Consider the following 22,500-nt stretch of genomic DNA (forward strand, 5'->3'; position numbering starts at 1 on the left):
CAACCAGCTGCCTCAGGGAAGCCCACATGAAAACTATTTAGCAGCCTCCGGTTTGTGTTCCCCAGAACTGGTATCCAGCGGCAGACTGATCGGACCTGCAGGCCAAAACTTCTGGAGGGCCACAAGCTGCTCACCGCTGCCCTATATATAACTCCAGAAACAGAGGTGTGTAAGACTATACCTCTGACACGGCAATGCGGGAGAGGGATGGGAAATGCCGAAGCGAAGGGGAAAGAGAGGCCCCCACAAAAAACAAACCAACCAAGAATTCGGCAGATTCCCCAAGGCTCGGAGAAGAGAAATCACTATTCACAACTGCTCTGGAGGCAACGCAAAACACAGGATCCAGCCCTGCAACAACTTCTCTATTGCTGCTGCGAGGGCAGCGAATTCCAGAAGAGTTTGAGCTCCTTAAGCCGCACCCGGTATGTGGAAGCAGTCGGCTCCCTCTGGCAAAGTTACCCAGACCTCTCCAGTGATCAGGCAATCGGCAATCGGTCCATAAACCACACCTTCATCATACGGGGGCATCCTAGGTCAGGTAGCAGGCTTTGCTCGCTCGCTCTTTTTTGCCACAGAATCGCTACTCTTGTTAAGTTTACTGCAACAAATGTTGTTGTTGGTGCCTTAAAACAGTGTTTTGAATGCTGGGGCTCTTAGTCCAACACTCCTGAAGGCGCCAGGCTGGGGAAGGCTGCTCCAAGGCACCGCAAGAGACACTGCAGCCCACCTCTCAAGACTTCGCACTGCTTCACTGGCACCCCTCAAAATACTAACGCCCCCGGCTGACAACTTGGGGTTGCTCAAACAGGACTATTAGCCATAGGAAGAAAGTGGAGGGGACCCTGGGGATACAGAGCCAAAACAACACTTAAGACCTCCCCACTGTTAGATGATAACCACGCGCCTTTGCTGAACCACCTCAGCCTGCAAGTGGGGGTTCATGGCTGACTGCTCTTTCATATGGAATCATGCCCTGCACACAGAAGACTAGCATATCAGAGAGAGAAAGCAAGACCACATCCTAGTTTTCTAGCTGCAGGGATTTCCCCCCCCCCCCATTTGACGCACCATTCCATCATGAGAGCGCTCATTGTGCCATCTGAACTGGTACAGCCCAGAAAACAGGTTTGCCAATTCAGTGACTACAAGGCCCTTGAGAAAGCTTGGTTTCAAATTACAGGGAAAAGTGATCAAGGAAACCCCTTAAACTGCACAGAATATTTAATGGAAACGTCTTAACCATGTGGCGCAGAGTGGTAAGCGGCAGTTACTGCAGCCGAAACTCTCCCCACGGCCTGAGTTCGATCCCAGCGGAAGCTGGTTCTCAGGCAGCCGGCTCAGGTTGACTCAGCCTTCCATCCTTCCGAGGTTGGTAAAATGAGTCCCCAGCTAGCTGGGGGAAAGGTAACTGCAACTGGGGAAGGCAACAGCAAACCACCCCGCTACAAAATCTGCCAAGAAAACGTCAGCGAAAGCAGGCGTCCCTCTAGGAGTCAGCAATGACTCAAGTGCTTTGCACGAGAGGTTCCTTTCCTTTCCTTAACCACACAAGCAGGTCAGCAGTAGAAGAAGCTGCAGGGAGAGGTAGTAAAAATCCATCTGATAAGTGCCCGTGGTATTCGAGCAACTGTGCTCCACACTGGGCTCACGAATGTGACAAAACTACTTGCTCAGAGTGGGTTAGTTGTGGACAGTCAGATTTGCCGGGCCAGAAAATAACTGCATTTGTTTAAGCACCAGGGAAAGCAATCCTGTCCCTGACGCCAAGCAATAACACCACTTTTATCACAGTGGGGGTGATAGTTGGGTTTGGGGGATTGTTTGCTTACCATGAAAGCCAGAGAGGTAAAGAGAAAGCCAGCAATCAGCTTGATGTAGGGGCCGTGCTTCATCACGAGCTTCAAGCCCTGGAAGAAGGAAGTCGGCTTGCCCAGCTGGAGCTCAGAGGACTCTGAAGAGCAAAGCAAAAGAAGCAGGTGAAGTTCTTTCTCATCAAGCCTTCTTTAGATGTAAAAATATAGATTTAAAAATGCATACCCTGAAGAGCTGAATGCTACAGCCTCCTTCCTTAAAGAAGTTCTCGTGCTTTGCATAATTCTGAAGGTTTTGCTACCCACAGGGAGAGTAAAGACACCAACAAGGCCGACCCCTTCTCATTTAATACAGCCTTCTCTCACTCGCTTGCTAGCACCTAATCTTTGCAATGTAAGGCTGACTGCTAGAAACAGCTTTCTTTTTAAAAAAGCAAAGAATTTTTCAAAACTAAAATACTCTAAGAACTGCATTCCGCTCTTGCTACCAAATGATGCCATTGATCCACGCTCCTGCGGAGCCGAAGCTTACATATTTACTGGGTAGAGTCCAATGTTAACCCTACGTGGATTAGACCCTTTAAAATGAATGGGACTTAGATTTGACATGACTAACCTGAAGTCCCATTCTTTTCAATGGATCTAATCTAAGTGGGACTCACATTGGATACTACCCACTGTGTTTTTATGAGAATAGAAACCAAAAGGAGTAAGTCCCCTAACACTTGGTGTGAGTGCACAGATTTATAATCATCATCTTCTTCTTCTTCTTCTTCTTCTGAAGTGTGCGCAAAAGACCAAGCAATGCAAGTCATATTACGATGGAGCACGCAGATTATAAAGCGACCCAGTCAAGAGCCAAATCAAAGTGGGCACGACCCCCTCCCAATTGCAAATGAACTGGCTATGTCATATAACTACATTAAACGGGACGATTGCTTTGACTGAGCCATTCTCAGTTCCTCTAGAGCTCAAGTCTGTACAAATTTCAGTTCTCATCCGAGTTTCTCCTTTGAAACATCTTGGGGGAAATATGGCAACTTCCAAGGATTTTTATATAAATATTTTGCAATTTGAAAATGTTGCAAGCTCCCTGTTTGCAACATATCCTGATTGCCAACGTGGATGCTCTTTGACCCTCTCCCTTATCTGCCTATATGGGACGCAGATTTCACATCCAGCCCTCCCCACTAATCAGGTCAGACATGGGAACCTCTAGCTTGCAGGTCAGATGCAGCCCGCAGGGGGGCCCCATATGGCCTGCCAGCCTCTTCCAGGGTAGGGGAAAGCTCATCTCTATTCAGCAGGAGCTGAGCAGTGATAAGAGTTCTCCCCCGCCCTTCTGAGTGCTAAGAAAGGGAGCCTTTCTCGGCAAAGTGGATCACTGCCTTTCTGTTTGGGGAGAGAGGAAGAGAATGTTTATATGTGCATGTGTCAGCGTGTCTGCAAATGAACACATATCTCTGGGCAAGCATCCTGGGGCCACATGCCAACATGGAGATGCCCCTCATCTTGATGTGCTTGCCTGGAGCCAGGGTGTCCCTCTCAACAGAAAAAGTTTCCTGCCCCCCAATTTAGGTTTAAAAAGCTGTCTTACAATTTATCAAGGGCCCTCCATCATGCTTGGGTGAAACAAAAGCAATAAAAGCACGCAAGTGGGCTTTTCAGGACAAGGAGGGAGGGAAATCTCACCGTTTGGCAATAAAACCTTCTCTTCAGCTAAGCTTAGAGCTTTTGGTGGATGGATTGTAAGGTTTTAGCAGGGCTTTGCTTTCGAAACAAGCTAATGATCGTTTCTCAGATGTGGAGTGTTTGGACAATAATGGGCCCAGATACCTCAAAGTGACAATATTTGCTAGCGGGGAGCGGCTCCTTTGATAAGCGTTCTCCAAACATGGCCTCGAGCACACCTTAGGTTTGAGTAGTTCCCTGTTAGAAGGCTCAAGAGGAACTCAAGTCACAATGAGGCTTTTTCGGCGAGGACAATGCAGAGCAAAGATCAGAAGCTTCTCCCACAAAGGCTGGTTAGAACCAGAAAGCGGGGCGGGGCGGGGGGGCTTTATCAAGAGGAACTGTAGCCAGGCAAGGCTGTGCTTATGCAATGGGAAATTCTTGCCTGGTATTGTCACTCTCTCCCTCAGAGTCAGCCCAGGTATTCCAACAGGAATGGCCCATGGACAGATGTGGGCAACACACAATAATGTGGGTGCCACAGAAGAGGCAAACAGGAGGGAGTTTCGTAAACAGCCTGGTTTGATGGCTGCATGTTTGAGAGGAGGAAAAGGCACAGGACAAGCTTCCTGTACCCAGCAGAAAACCCACCAAGTCAATAATAAATGAATCCACATTGAAACAGCAGTTTAAGAGTGTTCAGAATGCGTCACCTAGATTAGCTTGCTGGTTTATTCAAACCAAAATGATGGTTCTCTCACACCAAACCTGAATGAGTAAACTGACCTTTTCTTCTGCCGCCCCCAGACTGTGGAATGGCCTGCTGGAAGAGATTCGTCGGCTTAATACTCTCTCTGAGTTTAAGACAGCCATAAGGACTAGTCTCTTCCAGTAGGCCTACCCAGATGAGTTTTAAACCTAAGAGTTTTAAGATGTTGTGATTGTTATTTTAATACTGTATTGGTTTTATATGTTCTTTTAACTAGCTTTATGTATTATATTATATTTAATGTTGTTCCCTGCTTCGACCCAGAGGGAGAGGCGGGTAAGAAATAAATTTATTATTATTATCATTATCATTATTAAATGCAGGAGGAAGAGGGAAGTATGCAAGGTGAATCCTGTTCACAATAGCCTAGGCATGGTTTTGGCCAAGCCTATGCAGGTTATGGGAGGGGCCATATCTCAGTGGCAAAAGCGCATGTTTTGCACACAGAAGGTCCGAAGTTCAACCCCTGTCATCCCCAGGTAGGGCTGGAAAAGACGTCTCAGACCTCAGAAAACCCTGCCTGGCAGAACAGACGTTCCTAAGTGAGAGGCAACCAATGGTCTGATTTCATAAAGAGCAGCTTCCTAGGTCCCAACTTTTTAACGGACCCACACGTATCCACCTCATTCTCATGCAAGTTGCTTCCTGGACAAATCATGCCCGGCCTTTTCCCTTTCAGAGCCCTTCCCCTCTGCCCACCTTGGAGAAGTCATGTATGTTGATCCGCTTTGCTCACCTCGTCTTTCCCGCACGCCCACAGACAGGATGATGGCACAAAGAATGTATATCCCACCAATGACACCAGCTGCAATCATGTAGGCATTTCTCTGTACAAGGATGGAAAGAAAAGAAAAGAAAAATGTACACCCAGATGAAATGCAAGGCTTCAAATGGGGTCCAGTTTTCAGAAGGGTGTCACTGCATGCTTGCCTCGCAAGACAGCAGAATTAAGAGCGCCGTTCTTTGCTCCAGAAAAAACCAATGGCCTTTCCTTTTTAGTATTATTACATTTGTATTCTGCCCTTTGTCCAAGGACACGAGAGCACTGGTTTAGTACCGTAATAACTCTGCAAAACAGATTGGGAATTTGATTGAAGGGTGGTATAAAATACCTATTTACATAGGAAACAAACTTTCTCTTGGGCAGTTCTCACAGGTGGATGGAGGATCCTAGGTTCAAAACCCACGGAATATCCTTCCACCACTCTACACTAGCTCTTTAGCCACACTGTGGTATCCAAAGCAATTTATGAGAGTGGAATTTTCACTCTATCAATGCAAGTTTATGGGTGAAAATTCTCATCTGTGCTAGTAATCACAAGCTCATTCACACAGAGAAGCAGTTATTACAAATTAAATCAAACGCTGGGCAGAGGAGTATGATTCTGTGTAAATGGCACTAAGTTTACAAATTAGGAACACAGTCTGAGCAATGAGTCTAGAAGCCACAGGTCCATAGCAAGGGCCTAATTTGAAATCAGGAATCTGGATTCAAGTAACTCTCTGTGCTCCGCTTTTGAAAGAATGCTCCAATAGACAGTGTATCCAAAGGGATTTACAGCCTACACGTACAAATGCTCCTCTTTTTCTTTGGCCTCAGCCAGAAAAGGGGGTGAAAGGGCCACGATCTCGCGATTTTATGATTGCGAGATCGTCGTCCTTGTTTACATGCGGTGTGGGACATTGCGGCCGCCATTTTGTTTTAGTTTTTAAAGGAGAAGGATCGCAGGAGCGCTCGTCTGCAAAACAGTAAGTTTTTTTTAAAAAAAAAACCAGCTCCCCCCACCCCCGTTACTCGAGAGGAACTGGGACAAACCGCGATCTGGCCACATGTTCCGCAGTCTCGGGATCAGGCCAGGACCGTGGAAAAACTGGGCTAGAAGGGCAGGGCAAAATCCCGGGGAAATGGAGGGATCATCCCTCCCTGCCCCCGGGATCCCCTGTGTGTCACGTGGATGCACAGGGATGATCCCGGGGCAATCCTTGGGATAAGCCCTCATCTAGCCATGGCTTTTGTCGCTATTTGAGAGGAGTGGCATGAGGGAAAACCAATAAGCACTGAATGAACTGTGAGTAAATGCTCCGTCGTGAGAAGAACAAGTTTTAAAGGAGAAGGCTTAACTCACTGGGCCTCAGGCAATGGCATCAGGTTTGATACCTGCATCTTCAGTTAAGGATGGTGTTGTAGCATGGTTGACAGGGTTAACAGGCCTGGGACAATAGTAAAAGAACATCCCTGCTGGATTGGACCAAAGTCCAGCAGCCTGTTTTGCACAGGGGCCAGATGCCTCTGGGAAGCCCAAAGAAGGACATGAATCCAACTGTCCTCTATCATGTTTGTTCAGCTGCAGCTGGTACTCAGTCTCTCAACTTGGAGTATCAACGGCCTTTTGCCCTGGCCACTGGTGGTCAGTATGATGAAGTAGCAGCAGCAGAAAGAGGAAGGGTTCCCTCTCCTAAACAAGCCCTGGGGCATGAACTTCTGCTAGTCCTCTTATTATATCATCAGTCCAACCAAGTAGGACCAGGGAGCTCTCAAAAGGAGTATGTACCGTATCTGTGAGTGAACCAGTATCATGGGTGATGTTGACCTCCTCCATGGCCACAGAAGAAGAGTTGCCAATGTTCAACAGGAGCGGGTCTGGAATGCACGGCGTGTCCACTTTGCCCACAATCTGTCCTTGGATGGCTGTTCCCAGGACACTCCCAAGCACTTCCACCGTCATCCCTGTGGGAAAAAGAAACACACACATATTAAGCCGTGGTCAGCTTAATAGGTGTAGTGTTTGGCCAACCTTCGTCAGGAGCGGTCGTTGCAAAACCCAGTTTGGCCAACTGGTCAACACTCGGAGGGCTCAGTTAAATTATTTCTGGTTAAAGTGGTTTAACTCACTTAGCTACTGACTGGGCATATTTTGCAAAAAGGACCTGGTCACCTCCTGAAGGTTTCCGGGGAAGTCATTTAAGAAGGATGTTCCAAGTGCCAGGAAACAGGATTCACATTTATCTCCCTTTTTCTAGTCACTAGACAGTGTTCCTTCATAAATAAAAAAATGCAGTGGAAAAACTGAACACATGCAGGCTCTGAATTTAAACTCTAAGGCAACAGAGGAAGGAGGCAGGTCTGCCACAAACCTCAAAACCTTTACTTACAAGGGCTCAAAAACCACTTGTGAGTGAGGTTATGTTCGGATCTCTGGCCTGAAGAGCTGAGTTCCAACTGTTAAAAAGAACTCTTCTACACATTACAAGGTAGAATTCTGAACTGTATCACTGTATCACTGTAGCTGGGGTGAGGATTTAAACTTGTAATGCTTCCTTCAATGGAAAAATTCTTTGCATGTAATCAGGATGAGGGCTACACCCACACGTAAGGCAGATGTGTGCATGTGCCACATTTTTTGAATGCTCCGCCTTTTAAAAAAAATATCCCTGAATATAGCAACAGCACATCAGGGAAGACGTTTTAGCCTAGTCCTCTTCTTTTCAGTATATTCGTTTGTTACATGCAGAAGCATTCAGAAAGGACACACATACACACACACAGACCCTGTAGTTGTACTAGCTCATTCTGCCACATGTATTGAAGAGCCTTAAGCAAATGTGAATACAGGAGAAATTATTTTATTTATGACATTTCTATACCACCCAAGAGCCAAAAGCTCCCTGGAGGGTTTATGAAAATAAAAGAAGCCCATTTACAGAAGCAGTCACAGGCTCATTTACGTTCCTTCCCATACCAGGTTGCTCAAGGGGGTTGGACTTGCTGGAGTTTAGAAGAGAGCATCTAGGCAAGCCAAGGAAGTTTCCCACATCTGTCAGATTAGCTGGCAGGCCAGGAGCAGGACCAAAGTGCTCTTGGCCTCCAGTGCTGCAGCCAGCGTGCACAATCTTGTCCAGGTTCAGTAGGTGCAAACATTAAGAAAAGGCCCCGAGAAGCAGGAACTGAAAGGTTCATCCTCCTGCAGGTGCCGGCACCCACATGCACTTATCGACATGCTCACAGACCGTCAGACGTAGCAGCCGGAGGCACACGGCCAACTGTCAAGCCTATGCATGTACCACGTGGAGCTTGCAAGAAAATTTCGTGCTGTCCTCCCAGCGGTTAACAGAGTAAGCTCACTTTTGCTCCCAACCAGATGGAGCAAGGAGAATATGGAAACAGTGCCCCAAATAAGTGGGAGAGTAGTATTTTGACATCACTTGCGCATAAGGAGAGTGGAGGTTCTTACGGTAGGCGGTGGCAGAATCCCGTTCACTCTGCTCCCTGCTAATGAACATGGTGAGGGCTGAGTACGGAACATGAAAGCACTGTGTAGGAGGAAAAGGAACAAAGAAAATTGAGACACCGCACAGACTTATGACAAAATACAGTTAGGACAAGGCATGTGCAAGGTGGGTGGATGGTATTTTTGGAGTGGGAGAAAAGAACAGCTAAGCAACGCTTTGGGATGGATGTAGGCCAGACTTCTCAGTTCAAAGTAGACAGACCTCAACTGGGTAAGCTAAGTGCTCCAAAATTGGCTGGGCTAGACAGAGACTTCTCAACCTGCAAAACAAGGGTCTAATCCAAATTGAACCATCTTCCATTTACTGGATCTATTAGGATCTCTCCCTGTGGATCCCTCTCCCCATCTGCACTCATACTTGATTATGGAAATTGGGCCTAGACATACAGTGCCGTGCGGCAAGTACATATTGAGGTGGCAAGTGGCTTACCTCCTCAGTAGTGCTACAGCCTATACGAGGGGTGGCAAAATGCTGCCCCCACAGCCCTCCAATGCAGCCTCCAAAGTTCAGGGGAGCAAACAAAAAAAATCAAATGAAAGAATCAAAATGAGCTTGTTTGCAAACTTTTATTTTTTATTTTGTCTCCCCCTCTCTGGATTTTGGCATCCATCGGGTGGGTGTGTATGCGCAGCCCATGAGGGGGTCCAGGGTTGAAATTGGCCCCTAGCCGTCCCATATTTGCCCACTCCTATCCTAGACCTTTTCCATTCACTGCAAATCTTATGAGAGCTAGAAATTGATTTAAAGAGAGAGAGAGAGAGAGAGAAGAGAAGAGATCAGGAATTATTTATTTAAAACATTTGTATTCTGCCCTATCTCACTAGGATCTCAGGGCAGTAAAATACCAGTTTTATGCCAGATGTCGTATCCTGATTTATACAATGCACTGAAGGTGCAGACACCTCTGTACAGGAAACAGTGTGGGCGCTTTTGGATGGGTTTACAAAGTGCACCCACTGTAAGCAAAGTGTTTACAGAGCGAAGTGCAAAGCTGCCGTGGGGTGATGGAGTACTTGAGGGAGTGCCTCTCCCTATATATGCCTGCCCAAGATTTGAGATATGTTGGAGAAGCCCTCCTCTGCGTCCCACCAACGCGAGACATATGTTATGGTGGGATGTGGGAGAGAGGGCTTCCTCTGTTGTGGCACCCTGCTTGTGGAATACCCTCCCCTTGGAGGCCCGACTGGTGCCGACACTGGCTTCATTTTGGCGCCAAGTTAAAACATGGATTTTTATCAAAGCCTTCAAGGGCTAAATTCCCCATGGTTACACATAGTTTTAATTCATTTTAATTGTTTTATTGCTTTTAAAACTTTTCTCCCAATTTTAATTTGTTTACGATAGAATACATTTTCCTCTGTGTAAATTATTTATGTTTATATTGTTCTGATTTTATCTGTGTGTCACCCTGAGATCCCAGTGTTAACAGGGAGCGATACAAATGCTTTAATAAATAAAATAAATAAAAAAGAGAAAGGGCTCAAAAGCTAAATGCATGCTTTGCCCCAAAAAGAAGGCAGACTTACCGTTACGAGGGTCTGGAAAATGCAATAGAAGAAAAGATACCACATCACTTGCCCTCGAGGGATGTCCGGCACAAACCATATCAAAAAGTAAGAGATCACAGCAAAGGGAGTGGAAAATATAATCCTGTAAAGAATTCAAACAAAACGAAAGACTTAATATTGTGGTGGGCCTGGAAAAAGAAAAAGAAAAAGTGGGGAAAAAACATGTTTTATGTCCTGGTTTTGATATGCATTAGGAGGGCTTTAAACACAGGAATGTAGCCCATCAACTATTACCACCTCTGCAGAACCCCTATCAATTTTTGTAGGAATCTCATGCAAGGGCTTTCATCCTATTCATTGTATCCCATCGTTGTTAAATTTGGCCGGAAACAGACACAGATAACTGGAGCACGAGAAAGTGCATTTCAACGACAACAAAAAAGCAGCATCAAACACACTAAAAAGTATTACTTATTCCAGGCCTGATTTGGCATTAACATCTCTTTGAAACATAACAAACTCCCTCCAGCTGCCAACAGATGCCAACGCACACACACAGTCAGGTTCTTTCCCCCCTGTGTAACAGAGAGCGTCTAGGAATACAAGAACTGGGAAGTCCGCCATCTAAATCTTACTTCTTCCAAGTAAGAAGGAAACTCTGTAATCGACCAAGTGTGTAGAGGGAGCGCGGAGGGATATAGAATAAATATTGATACGTATAGTTTTATGTTTTATTTTTATTCTTGATTTTTGAGTTCAATGTATTCAATAAAAAATAAAAAAGAGGGGGGAATCTTACTTCTTCCATGAAAACCATGATCTCCCAGGCCGTAGCTAGACCTAAGGTTTATCCCAGGATCATCCCAGGTTCGTCCCTGCCTGAGCGCTGGATCCCCTGTGTGGCACCTAGATGAACAGGTTTGACCCCAGGACAATCCTGGGATAAACCTTAGGTCTAGCTACGGCCCCAGTCTCCAATCTGAAATATAGGGATAATAATACCGGCCTTCTTTAAGGAAGGAAATACTGACATGAGGCATAGGAAGCGTTTGGTGGACTTGAAATTGCAGCCAAGTATTAATGTTATTCTACCTAATAAATGGTGGTGCAACCCACTATTTCAGCTCCAAGGGATTAGTTGACCTTCAGCTTCAGCTTCCAGCCCTACAAGTTTATAATTCCAGGCCCGTCAGAGCAAGGGAAAGAGGCAAACGTTCCAAGAGCTGAGTAAGGTTTTGTGGAGAGGGGCTTTGATCGCAAAGACCAAATCCCCTTCAAGGAAGCAGCAGGAGAGAGCCTGCTGAGCTTAAAAAAAACAACCTGTTGTGAGTAACAAAGAAGCGATTGGCAAGATGGTTTGTCTACTCAAGGAGATAAAATTGAGAGAGGGAAGCAAAGAAAGTTTACATGCTGTGCGTGTCAAAGCGAAACGAGGAACTAAACGCCATCTCCTCCACCCAGAAAGGGAGAGACACTGGAATTATTTAACAGGCTTTCTTTGGGTCTGGATTTTACATGCATGATCTCATAAGGCGGACCTTTAAAAATCACCACTTGTTTGGTTGCCTCTGGCGATTAAGAATTAACTGCTGGTGACCAGCTAGGAAAGCTTGACAAAAGTCGGTCCCATTCCCCCCTTTAAGACACAAAAAAGTAATATAGATATGTGTGGATCGTCATGCAAGCTAGGAAATGTTGGTGCATTTATCTACAAGGCATGTAAGTAAGGGGCGTGAAAATCACTAGGAAAGTAATGGAGGGAGGCAAAGGGCAAATGGAACCACTACTGCAGTCCCCTCAGTGCCCAGCTCCTGAAAGCAGACTGCAGGCTCACTGTGGTGGGCTTTGGAGAGTGAAACTGCTTCTGCTGGACCAGCCAGGAAGCTGGAGATAGCTAGCTCCATAGAACCGAGCCCTAGTGATGCACTGCTACCGCCCACCCTGCTAGAATTAGGGTGCTTACAAGCAAAGGTGCTACCATGGCATCTGTCTTGTGCCTGCAATGGCTTCCGGTTGTTCATGTGTGACATTGCACCTCTTCCCCTGGGACCCTGAAGCCACTGCAGGTCTTTGCCATGGGCTCAGAGAGACCCTCATTGCACCCCAGTTCAAAGCCCTCAAGCCACCCCAGTTGTATGGGAGCCCAAGGTGAGGCAAGCCTGCTCCCTCTCTGCCTCAGCCCCAGAAAGCTTTTCTAGGTTGAAAAGGGAAGTTTGCCTCAGAGGGACACATGTCCAGCAAGAAGCCATTTGCCCCTCCCTAAAGGACTCTTCAAACTGATCCCCTGTTTGAGGGTGGGCAGGCATCCTCTGAGAGTCTAGGCCTTAAGCCTAACTGTTAGGCCTGGCTGGCTGAGGGTTCCCAGTTGTAGGCCGTCTTCTGATGTCAACATTCCAACCATGACAGCATGAGGGCAGTGTATGCATGCACAGCCTTTGACCTTTGCCAATTTGGGGGATGGAAATGGGGGTTGTTTTGACCCCATTAGGTTTTCCTACTTGATAGGGGAAGGCTATTATAGACATCCTCTCCTTCTCTCCGCTGTTTGGGTATCCAGCACAACTGCATGTTGGGGAACCATATTTATTACATTTATATCCCACCTTTTTCCCCTCCAAGGAACCCAAGGCAGCATACATAATCCTCCTCCTCCTCCTCTCCATTTTATCCTCTCAACAGGAACCCTATGAGGTTAGTCGGGCTGAGAGTCTGTGACTGGCCCAAAGTCAGCCAGTGGACTTCCATGGTCGAGTGGGGACTAGAACCCGGATCTCCCAACTCCCAGTCCAACATGCTAACCACTACATCACACTGGCTCTTTTAGTCTATTTATTCTAACTCCAAACCCTTTGTGTGAGGTAACAAGTAGTGGTGAGCCCTAACATAATAAAAGAGAACACTAATGTTGACTTGTTACACATTTTAGTGGGGAAACTGTTACTTTGGAATAGGTCCCGTTTCACTAACAGCTCACTATCAAAACGGAAGAATTCACAGCTTGCCACAATTCTTCAAAAATGGTGATTGAGAGCAGTAAGCCAATGGTTTTTCCCTGAAGTATAGACAACAGGGACCAAAACTCTCCCCCTTAATCGGATCCTTTATCACTTCATGACTCTTGTATCACTTGTGCTCCAGAAAACCAAAGTACGTTGTTCAGCTTCCTCTGTGGCAAAGATATGTTATCAATGGAAGTACATAGGCACAGAAGAAGACATGCAGGAGAAAGAGAGAAAAAGAATGTCCATTCAATTGCTAGGAGAGAGAAACGCTTAACCCTTCCACAGAAAGGTGTGGTTATGCTTTGAGCATAATTAAGAAAAGACGGCGTTATCTCTTCCAAGCTAATAAGCATGGAGAGTGGAGGCAGGCAGGGATCTAGCCAAGAAACCTTCACCCCCTGGCACTGTGCATAGGCTGATACCATGGCCAGCACAAGATGGGTTAATGCTCAATAAAAGAAACTGCTGGTCGCCTTCTCTCTTTTCATCTCCTGGCTAATTAAGAGAAGCATAATGGAAAGGAGCACCAGTTTACATGTACACGCACTGAAAACTAAACTTGGATTTTGGGCTCTGTTAAAGGTTGCAGAGAAAGAATCTGATCTAGGAAGCACAATTCACTGAGAAGTTCTCCTGCACAGGCCTCACCTGAAATGAGCAGCAGTTGCACAAGAGCACATAAGCAGCATCTTGCCCAATTCCCGTTCATTTTGGTGAAACTTGCATAAGGAAACGTCTCTGCGGATTTCACCACATGCTATGTGTGTGCGCTGCCGTTCAGCTTTTCTGCTTAAAGCACCAAAACCACCTGCATTATCCCCAGAGAAGTTATTACCAGCTCCTGGGCAAAGTTACCACACGTAAAGCACAATGTCTAATATAAATTGTAAGTGCTCTGGGGCAGGGTCTGCACCCCCCCATTTATATTGCACAGCATGACTGCAAGTTTAATGAATATAAGAGAATATGGGTCAGTCTGCAGAGCAAGCCTGTAGCAGTCTCTCCAATCAGGAAGGGCAGCCGAGATGGTACCGGAAGACCTTTTGTAGGGGTATCAGGAAGGCTTCCAGCAGGACAGAAAGAGACAAGCACATTTCTCTTTGTGGACTGCAGCCACGTGGTTGAGAGTTAAATTTATCTCACAGGGGCAGGCAGAAACTTTTTATGCATCCTGCACACAATGGGAAGGCAGTGCAGGGGGAAAAGAAGAATTATTTTAATGAGACACATGGACATTTTTTGCTCGGTTAGTCATTTCCCATGACGCGGGAAGCAAAGATGACGTGTCTAGGAAGCTGAGGAAATCACAGACACTCTAGATGCTCCTCCTATGCGCGCTCCTCTCTCCCTGCTGTTTCTAGTGTACTCGGTGGTTTCTAGTTACTCAGTGTTTCCAGAAGCTTTTTTTCCCTTTTGTCCCCTCCCAGCACTTTTATCTCCACAAACTTTACATAGGTCGGGAGAAACTTCATTCACGGAGGTAATGGGGATCCCCTTTGGGGGATCTCCTGCAAGTCGCCCTTTTTTTTTTTAGCCCAGATGTCAGCTGCACAATTCAGGATCAGCCAGCTCTTCTCTTCTGCATCCCACCCACCCCAAGAGTGCCCGAGTTTCTCAGCAGTTTGACTTGTAATAACCTCCGAACCGAGGCGTGGCGATCAGCAGAGATATATGAACAGGCTAGACCGCGGCGTGCACACACCCTGGCTCTCCATTGGCTGAGCCCAGATGGTGTGTTCATTTTGCTGCCGCACCTCTCTGCCTCCTCCCATCCAATTCCAGGCCACATAACTTCGCTAGTTTTAACTGTTTCCTCTGCATGTGTAAAATGGCTTTCTTCCAGAAGTTTTGCTTCTTGGGTAAAAGAAGGAAGTTTGCTGTGAGTGTAGGTTCAAATTAAATGAAACTATAAAGGGAGGAAAACCCCAAAGCAAACCCCCAAAACCCACTTATGGTTGTGTTTTTAAAAATGTAATAAAAGTACATTTGGAAAAGACAGTCTTGCTTCTGTGTCAGACAGTTAAAACTTTCACAATAATAAGACTGTGTTAATGAAAAATAGCAAAGATTGTATGGCACTGTAAAGATTAACAAATTTATTCCGGCATAAACTTTCATGGGCTATAGAATAAATGTGTTCGGCATTTTTTCTTGCAATAAACTAACACAGCTATCCACCCACCCTGAGAATTTATTAAAAATGTCTCCTTTCAAGGAACAGTTTCCGCATGAGCTCATCCACAGAGAGATTTCCCATCAGTAAAATTTTTTGGCCCATATTGTAGGACACTCAGTCCACACACACAGTGTTGCCTAGATTGCTTGGTCCCTGCCATCGTATTGTGTGAATTGAGTGTGCATCCCAGAACACACTCAGCACTTCCTTGAGACTCCACATTGAAGGAGCAATATGGATAGCAGTAGGACATCCCATCTTTCAACGAAGGTTCATCCTCCCGTACCAATTCTCTCACTAAAGATCCCCAGAATATGGTTTGAGCACCACTAGAATAAGGGAGCCAGGCTACAGATATAGAAGTTGTGGGCAGTATTACAAATAAAGCTGCAAGTCTATGGCCTAATCTACACCAAGCAGGATATTGCACTATGAAAGCAGTATGAAAGTGGCATATAAAAAGGCAGGAGCCACACCAAGCAGGATATAATGGTATGAAAACCAATGGGCTCCAACAATTGTCAGTGCACTTCAATACTGCTATAGAGCAGCAGTGTGGCTCCTGCCTCTTATATACCGCTTTCATAGTGCAGTATCCTGCTTGGTGTAGATGAGGCCTATATGTGCTTTCCTGGGTGTAAGCCCCATGGAACACAGTGGGACTACTTCTGACTAGCCATATATTGGTGTGTATTGCAGGAGTATTATTACATATCAACTCTGCAATGATATAATAATAATAATAATAATAATAATAATAATAATAATAATAATAATAATAATTTATTTCTTACCCGCCTCTCCATTTTGATCGAGGTGGGGAACAATAAACGATAAAATACATAATACTCAATTAAAACATAATATACATTGTTAAAAACATCCTAAAAACATTTTAAAAATATCTTAAAATTCCACTGGATAGGACTGCCGGAAGAGATCAGTCTTTATAGCTTTCTTGAATGCTAGTAGACTGTTAAGAGACGTGCATGAAAGGGAGGTAATTTTAGAGGGAGACAAGCTGACTCAGAGTCATCAGGACACGACCTCGTAAGTTGCTTCTTGCATCAGGAATCGCCAGACTTAACTGCTCTGAGAAGACTGCTATTCCAGGCCTCTGGAGGAAGAGACTTTGCAACCAGTCACCCAAGATACAAAAGTGAGGGACAAGCAATGGTTTTAAGGAAGCTAATAAACCAACCTTCCCTCAACCTGGCACCCTCCAGATGTGTTGGGACTACAACACCCATCGTTCCCAGACAACAACACTCATCGTTCCCAGACAACAACACCAATGGCCATGCTGGCCGGGAGGAGCAGTAGACCCAAAACATCTGGAAGGCTCCAGTTTGGGGAAACTGTATTCAGCACAAACACATCTGGATAAAACACCTCCAAAGAAAAAGCAAGCTTTGCACTTTGTTCCAAGAAACGCCTCAAAAGGTGCCATAAACCACCAGGCAAGTACCAGTAAGATAAAGTCACAGTTCAATTCCAGCTTGACAATGGCCTAGACGCTCTCAATGTCATAGCCAGGAGAAGTATTATACTCCACAATAAGGCTGCTGGCAAAGGATTTCCTAAAGGTTATTTGCAGTTAAAGCTGGTTCGAAGTCATAATCATTTCAGCACGGCCCAGACACCAATCCCTTCCACCTTCGTAACTTTTTCCATGTACGCGTGGGGGAAGGTGCAGGCAGTGCAGGAGGCGTGACTGGGAGGCAGGCAGGCAGGCAGGCAGGCATCAAATCATCATGCCTGCTTTACTAACAACTGACTTGCAGACAAGTTATGCATTGCAATACTAATAACCGATGAGTAATGCAGACACCCTAACTGTAAAAATCTCTCACCTCCCAAGAACGACACCGTCCCCCACGCTCAACATTGCTTTACATGTGATTGAATCAGGACAGTGAACTGGCAAACATGTGGCCAAGTACTCATCCACAACAAACCTGCTAAATAGAGCAACTGCCTTTGAGGTGTGTTTTTCACGTTTCTAGGCCTCATGCATGCAGAGGGACATCTGAAAGCTTGAATCTAGTTGTCACAATCCAGACATCTACCACCATAGCCGCACTCAGGTACCCACTGAACACTGGTGTGGTCATGTGCGTATCCTGGACTTCCCTTGCCCTGGAAGGCAGGGTTTCTCCAGTGAAGCACTGCAGTGGTGTTTTCCCCTTCTTTCACACACCAATCCTCTTTCTCATTCAGGCTTTTTTGTTTGATGGGTATAATAAGTGGTAACGGGATTTGTTAAAGGGCTCTCTTTTTTAAACCCGTAGTTTTTAAATTGGAAGGAACTTTTACAGAGGATTTAAAACGGCATGAAATGTGCTGAAGGATAGGGGGGCTAGGGAATTAAATGGGGATGAAAAAGGATAATAATTAGGGGTGCAGTTTAAAAAATAATAATTTGGTCAACAAATATGCACTAAGATTGAGTGTAAATTTTAAAAAACTGCAGCATCATGATAGTACACATAGAGATCTGTGGGTTGTGTGGGAGGCTTGTGTAGGAAATTCCCCAACCCACCGCCACCCCTCAGCACAGCTTTTAAGCTGGTGATTGTGAGTTTTGCTAAATCAAGCAGAGTGACCCATGAAGGCTCAATAAATAAATAAAAACCAGTAGGTTGGGGAGGGGTCCCTTGTGGTCAAGCCATTTAATTATATTCTGCTTTTCTTCTGGGGAACTCAACTCCATTTTATCCTCACAACAACCCTGTGATGTAGGTTAGGCTGAGAGAGGGACTGATACAAGGGCACCCAGTGAGCTTCCTGGCTGAATGTGGATTTGAGTCTAGGGCCTCATTATTATTAATTATTATTATTATTATTATTATTATTATTATTATTATTTATATAGCACCATCAATGTACATGGTGCTGTACAGAGTAAAACAGTAAATAGCAAGACCCTGCCGCATAGGCTTACATTCTAATAAAATCATAATAAAACAATAAGGAGGGGAAGAGAATGCAAACAGGCACAGGGTAGGGTAAACAGGCACTGGGTAGGGTAAAACTAACGTATAAAGTCAGAACAAAATCAAGTTTTAAAAGCTTTAGGAAAAAGAAAAGTTTTTAGCTGAGCTTTAAAAGCTGCGGTTGAACTTGTAGTTCTCAAATGTTCTGGAAGAGCGTTCCAGGCATAAGGGGCAGCGGAAAAAAATGGACGAAGCCGAGCAAGGGAAGTAGAGGCCCTTGGGCAGGCGAGAAACATGGCATCAGAGGAGCGAAGAGCACGAGCGGGGCAATAGTGTGAGATGAGAGAGGAGAGATAGGAAGGAGCTAGACAGTGAAAAGCTTTGTAGGTCAACAGGAGAAGTTTATATTGGATTCTGAAGTGAATTGGAAGCCAATGAAGAGATTTCAGAAGTGGAGTTACATGGTCAGAGCGGCGAGCCAAGAAGATGATCTTAGCAGCAGAGTGGTGAACAGAAACCAATGGACTGATGTGAGAAGAAGGAAGGCCAGTGAGAAGAAGGTTGCAGTAGTCCAACCGAGAAATAACCAATGCATGAACAAGAGTCTTGGCAGAAAGATGAGGGGGTGAAAGGGCGACGATCTTGCAATTTTATGGTTGCGATATCGTCGCCCGCGTTTACATGCAGCGCGTGACATCGCGGCCACCATTTTGTTTTAGTTTTTAAAAGAGGAGTGGAGAGCACGAGCGCTCATCTGTGAAACAGTAAGTTTTTTTAAAATAAAAATAATTTCCCCGCTCCCCCCACCCCCGATGGGCAAAGAGCTCCCTGCTGCACTCAAGGACACGGTGCCATCAAATGTAGAGAACCACCCTTCCGCCCCTGAAGTTGGACAGCCTGGCCTGGAATTGCATACCCCTGGGCCTCGCTGAACAAGATCCTGGGCGGTACGGGGTGGTGGCATTTGATAGATCTCTGTGCCCAGAAGAAAGAGAGTCAAGATGGCCTGTTCAAGAAAGTATGGAGCTTTATATAGCCAAAGTGGCACCTCCCACACAAGAGAGAGATCAGCAAGTTCGGGGGAGCCTTAAGGTTGCAGAAGAAAAACCCTAATGGGGAGAATCCTCCCCTCCCGCAACTAACAGCCCAATGAGGACTAAGCACATTCAGTGGCCACAAAATGCTGGCAGACCCTTGGAGGGGGAATGAAATGCAGTATCCTGAGACAGGGCATGGGCTAGCTGGCATCCGAAAAAAGGGTACTCAACGTTGCAATTTGTATTTATTTCTTTGCTACAGGCCTCCCTTATCTATGCTTAATGCCAATAAGGTTTCTCCAGCTTCTACCAGGCCTGCCCTGGATTGAGCTCTAGTGGCATCATTCAATGCTAGCTAAGCAGAAACCCACCCAGTCTTCTAATCCTGTAACCCCAGCAAGGAGAGAAGGAGGATTATTTTGGGCCTCTTCTACTAGGCCTGGGCTTTGAAGCCAGAGGAAGCAAAAATGCAACGTTGTCTCCTTGCAGGACTTTTGAGAAACCCTAAAGGATGGAGTGGAGACTATAATCAAGCCTCACAGCAGACGTTTGCCTCTAATTTCTCCTTGGCCAGTTCCTCTTTGCCTAACCCCTATTCTGGGTAACGGAAGCAAATACTTCCCAGATGCTGAGGCTGCTGTTATATCTTAAACATGACCTGCAAAGGCTACTGCTGATGCCAGCTGAAGAGGGTAGTCAGAGTTCAGACAGAGATGCTGTTATCTATAAAGGTAGAGTGCAACACTCACCTCCACTACACACACACACACACTCAAACACAAGCAGGTTCCAGGGTTACATGAATGCTCCAATCAGGGTTATTACCATTGGTAAACATAGATACCAGCCCACAAACATTGCAACTCACTGCTGCTTTAGTCAATGCTTTTTTGGTTATGGACAAAGAGAACATTGATCTATCTGGACCAGTAGCCAGAGGGATAAACAAGACAAACAAAAAAACACATACACTATTCTTATTGCCTCTTGTTTTGCAGATCTCCTGAACCCAGCACTGTCCATTTTGCACCCAGGGAGGCCCAGTGTCAGTGCACGTGGACTTGGACATTTCAGAAATAATCCCTATAGGCTTCCTGTCACCTATGACACTGTTGAAGGACAAGCCAAGCTGTGTCAGGCTACTGGGTGACCCAAGAGCAGCATGGCCTCCCCGATGCAGCCCATCAACTGACAAGCACTGTAATATGCGGGTGTAAAAAGCAGCTCCCAACGTTCTGCAGCAGCACTCTGATTCACTGGTAAAGAGCAGGTTGCATTCATGACAGTCGTGGTCACTGGGACGGAACAAGATTAGATTCCACTGTAACAGCATCTCCAAGTGCAGCACTTTTAATTTCTCCCACAGATAAGTAAACCCACCATTCAGGTGTCTGAAAAAGTTGCATTTGGGGACACAAACACACATCACACATCCAGAATTCTTGCAACAAACAAGCCCTGCTACAAACGCACACACTTCCCGTCACACTGATGGGTGTTCTGCTAGTTCGCTCACTCCGCAGATTTCAACACAGTTAGCTTACCAGGGCATCAACCGTCCCAAGCGACTCCATGTTGTTTTACTGATGAAGAAGCCCACCAACGGATCAGTAACAGCATCCCAGGCACGGCCCACAAAAAGGATGATGGACGCATAGAAAGGGTCCAGCTACGGGAAGGGAAAAGGGAGAGCAGTTTACGACTGGTTCTGATACAGAACTCAGTGATCTCAAGGCAAAGCCGCATTGATTATTTATTTCTGTTTATTTCTATCTATTTTTTAAAAAAACATCAACCTTTAAGGGTAGAAACTTTCAAGGCCGTTTTCAAAGCCCCCTTTTGCCTTCAGCCCCCACTTTCCACTGAAATGCAGAAATTGAATTTGGCACTTGGGATGAAATAGATTCGGCACTCCTGCAGTAGGCTAGACATAGAGAGCACATGGGCACTCCTTTCACAGCCATTCTCCACCCCCCCACCCTGCCTCCTTTTCTGAAGAGCTAGATTTGGAAGGGTCTGCTTTGTCTCTTCTGCCAAGACGCTTGTTCATGCGCTGGTTATTTCACGGTTGGACTACTGCAACCTTCTTCTCTCTGGCCTTCCTTCTTCTCACATCAGTCCGTTGGTTTCTGTTCACCACTCTGCCGCAAAGATCATCTTCTTGGCTCGCCGCTCTGACCATGTTACTCCACTTCTGAAATCTCTTCATTGTATTTATTTATTTATTTATTACATTTTTATACCGCCCAATAGCCGAAGCTCTCTGGGCGGTTCCAATTCACTTCAGAATCCAATATAAACTTCTCCTGTTGACCTTCAAAGCTTTTCACGGTCTAGCTCCTTCCTATCTCTCCTCTCTCATCTCACACTATTGCCCCGCTCATGCTCTTCGCTCCTCTGATGCCATGTTTCTTGCCTGCCCAAGGGCCTCTACTTCCCTTGCTCGGCTTCGTCCATTTTCTTCCGCTGCCCCTTATGCCTGGAACGCTCTTCCAGAACATTTTAGAACTACAAGTTCAATCGCAGCTTTTAAAGCTCAACTAAAAACTTTTCTTTTTCCTAAAGCTTTTAAAATTTGATGTTGTGCGGACTTTATACTGTTAGTTTTACCCTACCCAGTGCCTGTTGGCATTCTCTTCCCCTCCTTATTGTTTTACTATGATTTTATTAGATTGTAAGCCTATGCGGCAGGGCCTTGCTATTTACTGTTTTACTCTGTACAGCACCCTGTACATTGCTGGTGCTATATAAATAAATAAATAAATAAATAAATAAATAATAATAATAATAATAATAATAATAATAATAATAATAATAATATCTGCAAAGATCTGTGGATCAGGGGACGGAGCCAACACTGGCATTGGATCAGTGCCCCCAAACCACCGGTCTTTACAGATATACAAACAGGCTGCCAGCGGGTTTGACTGCTCAGAAGACAAAAGTCGAGACCAGTTGTCACAAAGCAACAGTAGGAGAAGACAAACCCAGGTCCACGCTGTACGAGGGAATGCTCCTCCGTCCAAAAACATCCCTGCACACAGCAAGCTAGCCTGCCAAGCTGAAGGCATGGTGAGATGCCTTCTCCTTGACACACAAGGATGGGTTTTCTGTGCAGGCGCAATCAGTCATGGCTGTAGGCGAGAATTAATCTAAGCGTGTAAGAAGTTCAGGAAAAACTGCTGCAGGTGCAAAGCTGGCACAATAGCAGGCTCGCCCGGAGTCAGATGCAGCATATATCATGAGCAGAAGTGCCACGCCTTGTTTTCCCCCCTCAACGCAAGCAGACGAGCCAGT

The 22,500-nt window shown here is 45.7% G+C and overlaps 2 protein-coding genes across 2 annotated transcripts in view; one reads left to right on the plus strand and one right to left on the minus strand.

Moving 5' to 3' along the window:
* The window catches only part of PPT1 (palmitoyl-protein thioesterase 1), a 276,709-nt gene that overhangs the window by 102,669 nt on the left and 151,540 nt on the right, over positions 1–22,500 (plus strand). The window lies entirely within an intron of this gene.
* Positions 1–22,500, minus strand: part of MFSD2A (MFSD2 lysolipid transporter A, lysophospholipid) — a 43,379-nt gene that overhangs the window by 11,856 nt on the left and 9,023 nt on the right. The window contains exons 3-8 of the mRNA XM_063140813.1: positions 20,748–20,872; positions 10,071–10,194; positions 8,487–8,565; positions 6,807–6,982; positions 4,991–5,081; positions 1,833–1,954 (exon numbers count right to left, since the gene is read on the minus strand). Of these exons, the coding sequence (XP_062996883.1) occupies positions 1,833–1,954; positions 4,991–5,081; positions 6,807–6,982; positions 8,487–8,565; positions 10,071–10,194; positions 20,748–20,872 (717 nt within the window). The remainder of the gene's footprint in view (positions 1–1,832; positions 1,955–4,990; positions 5,082–6,806; positions 6,983–8,486; positions 8,566–10,070; positions 10,195–20,747; positions 20,873–22,500) is intronic.

This window comes from Elgaria multicarinata, chromosome 13, assembly GCF_023053635.1.
Source record: "Elgaria multicarinata webbii isolate HBS135686 ecotype San Diego chromosome 13, rElgMul1.1.pri, whole genome shotgun sequence".
In the NCBI taxonomy this organism is placed as follows: Eukaryota; Metazoa; Chordata; class Lepidosauria; order Squamata; family Anguidae; genus Elgaria; species Elgaria multicarinata.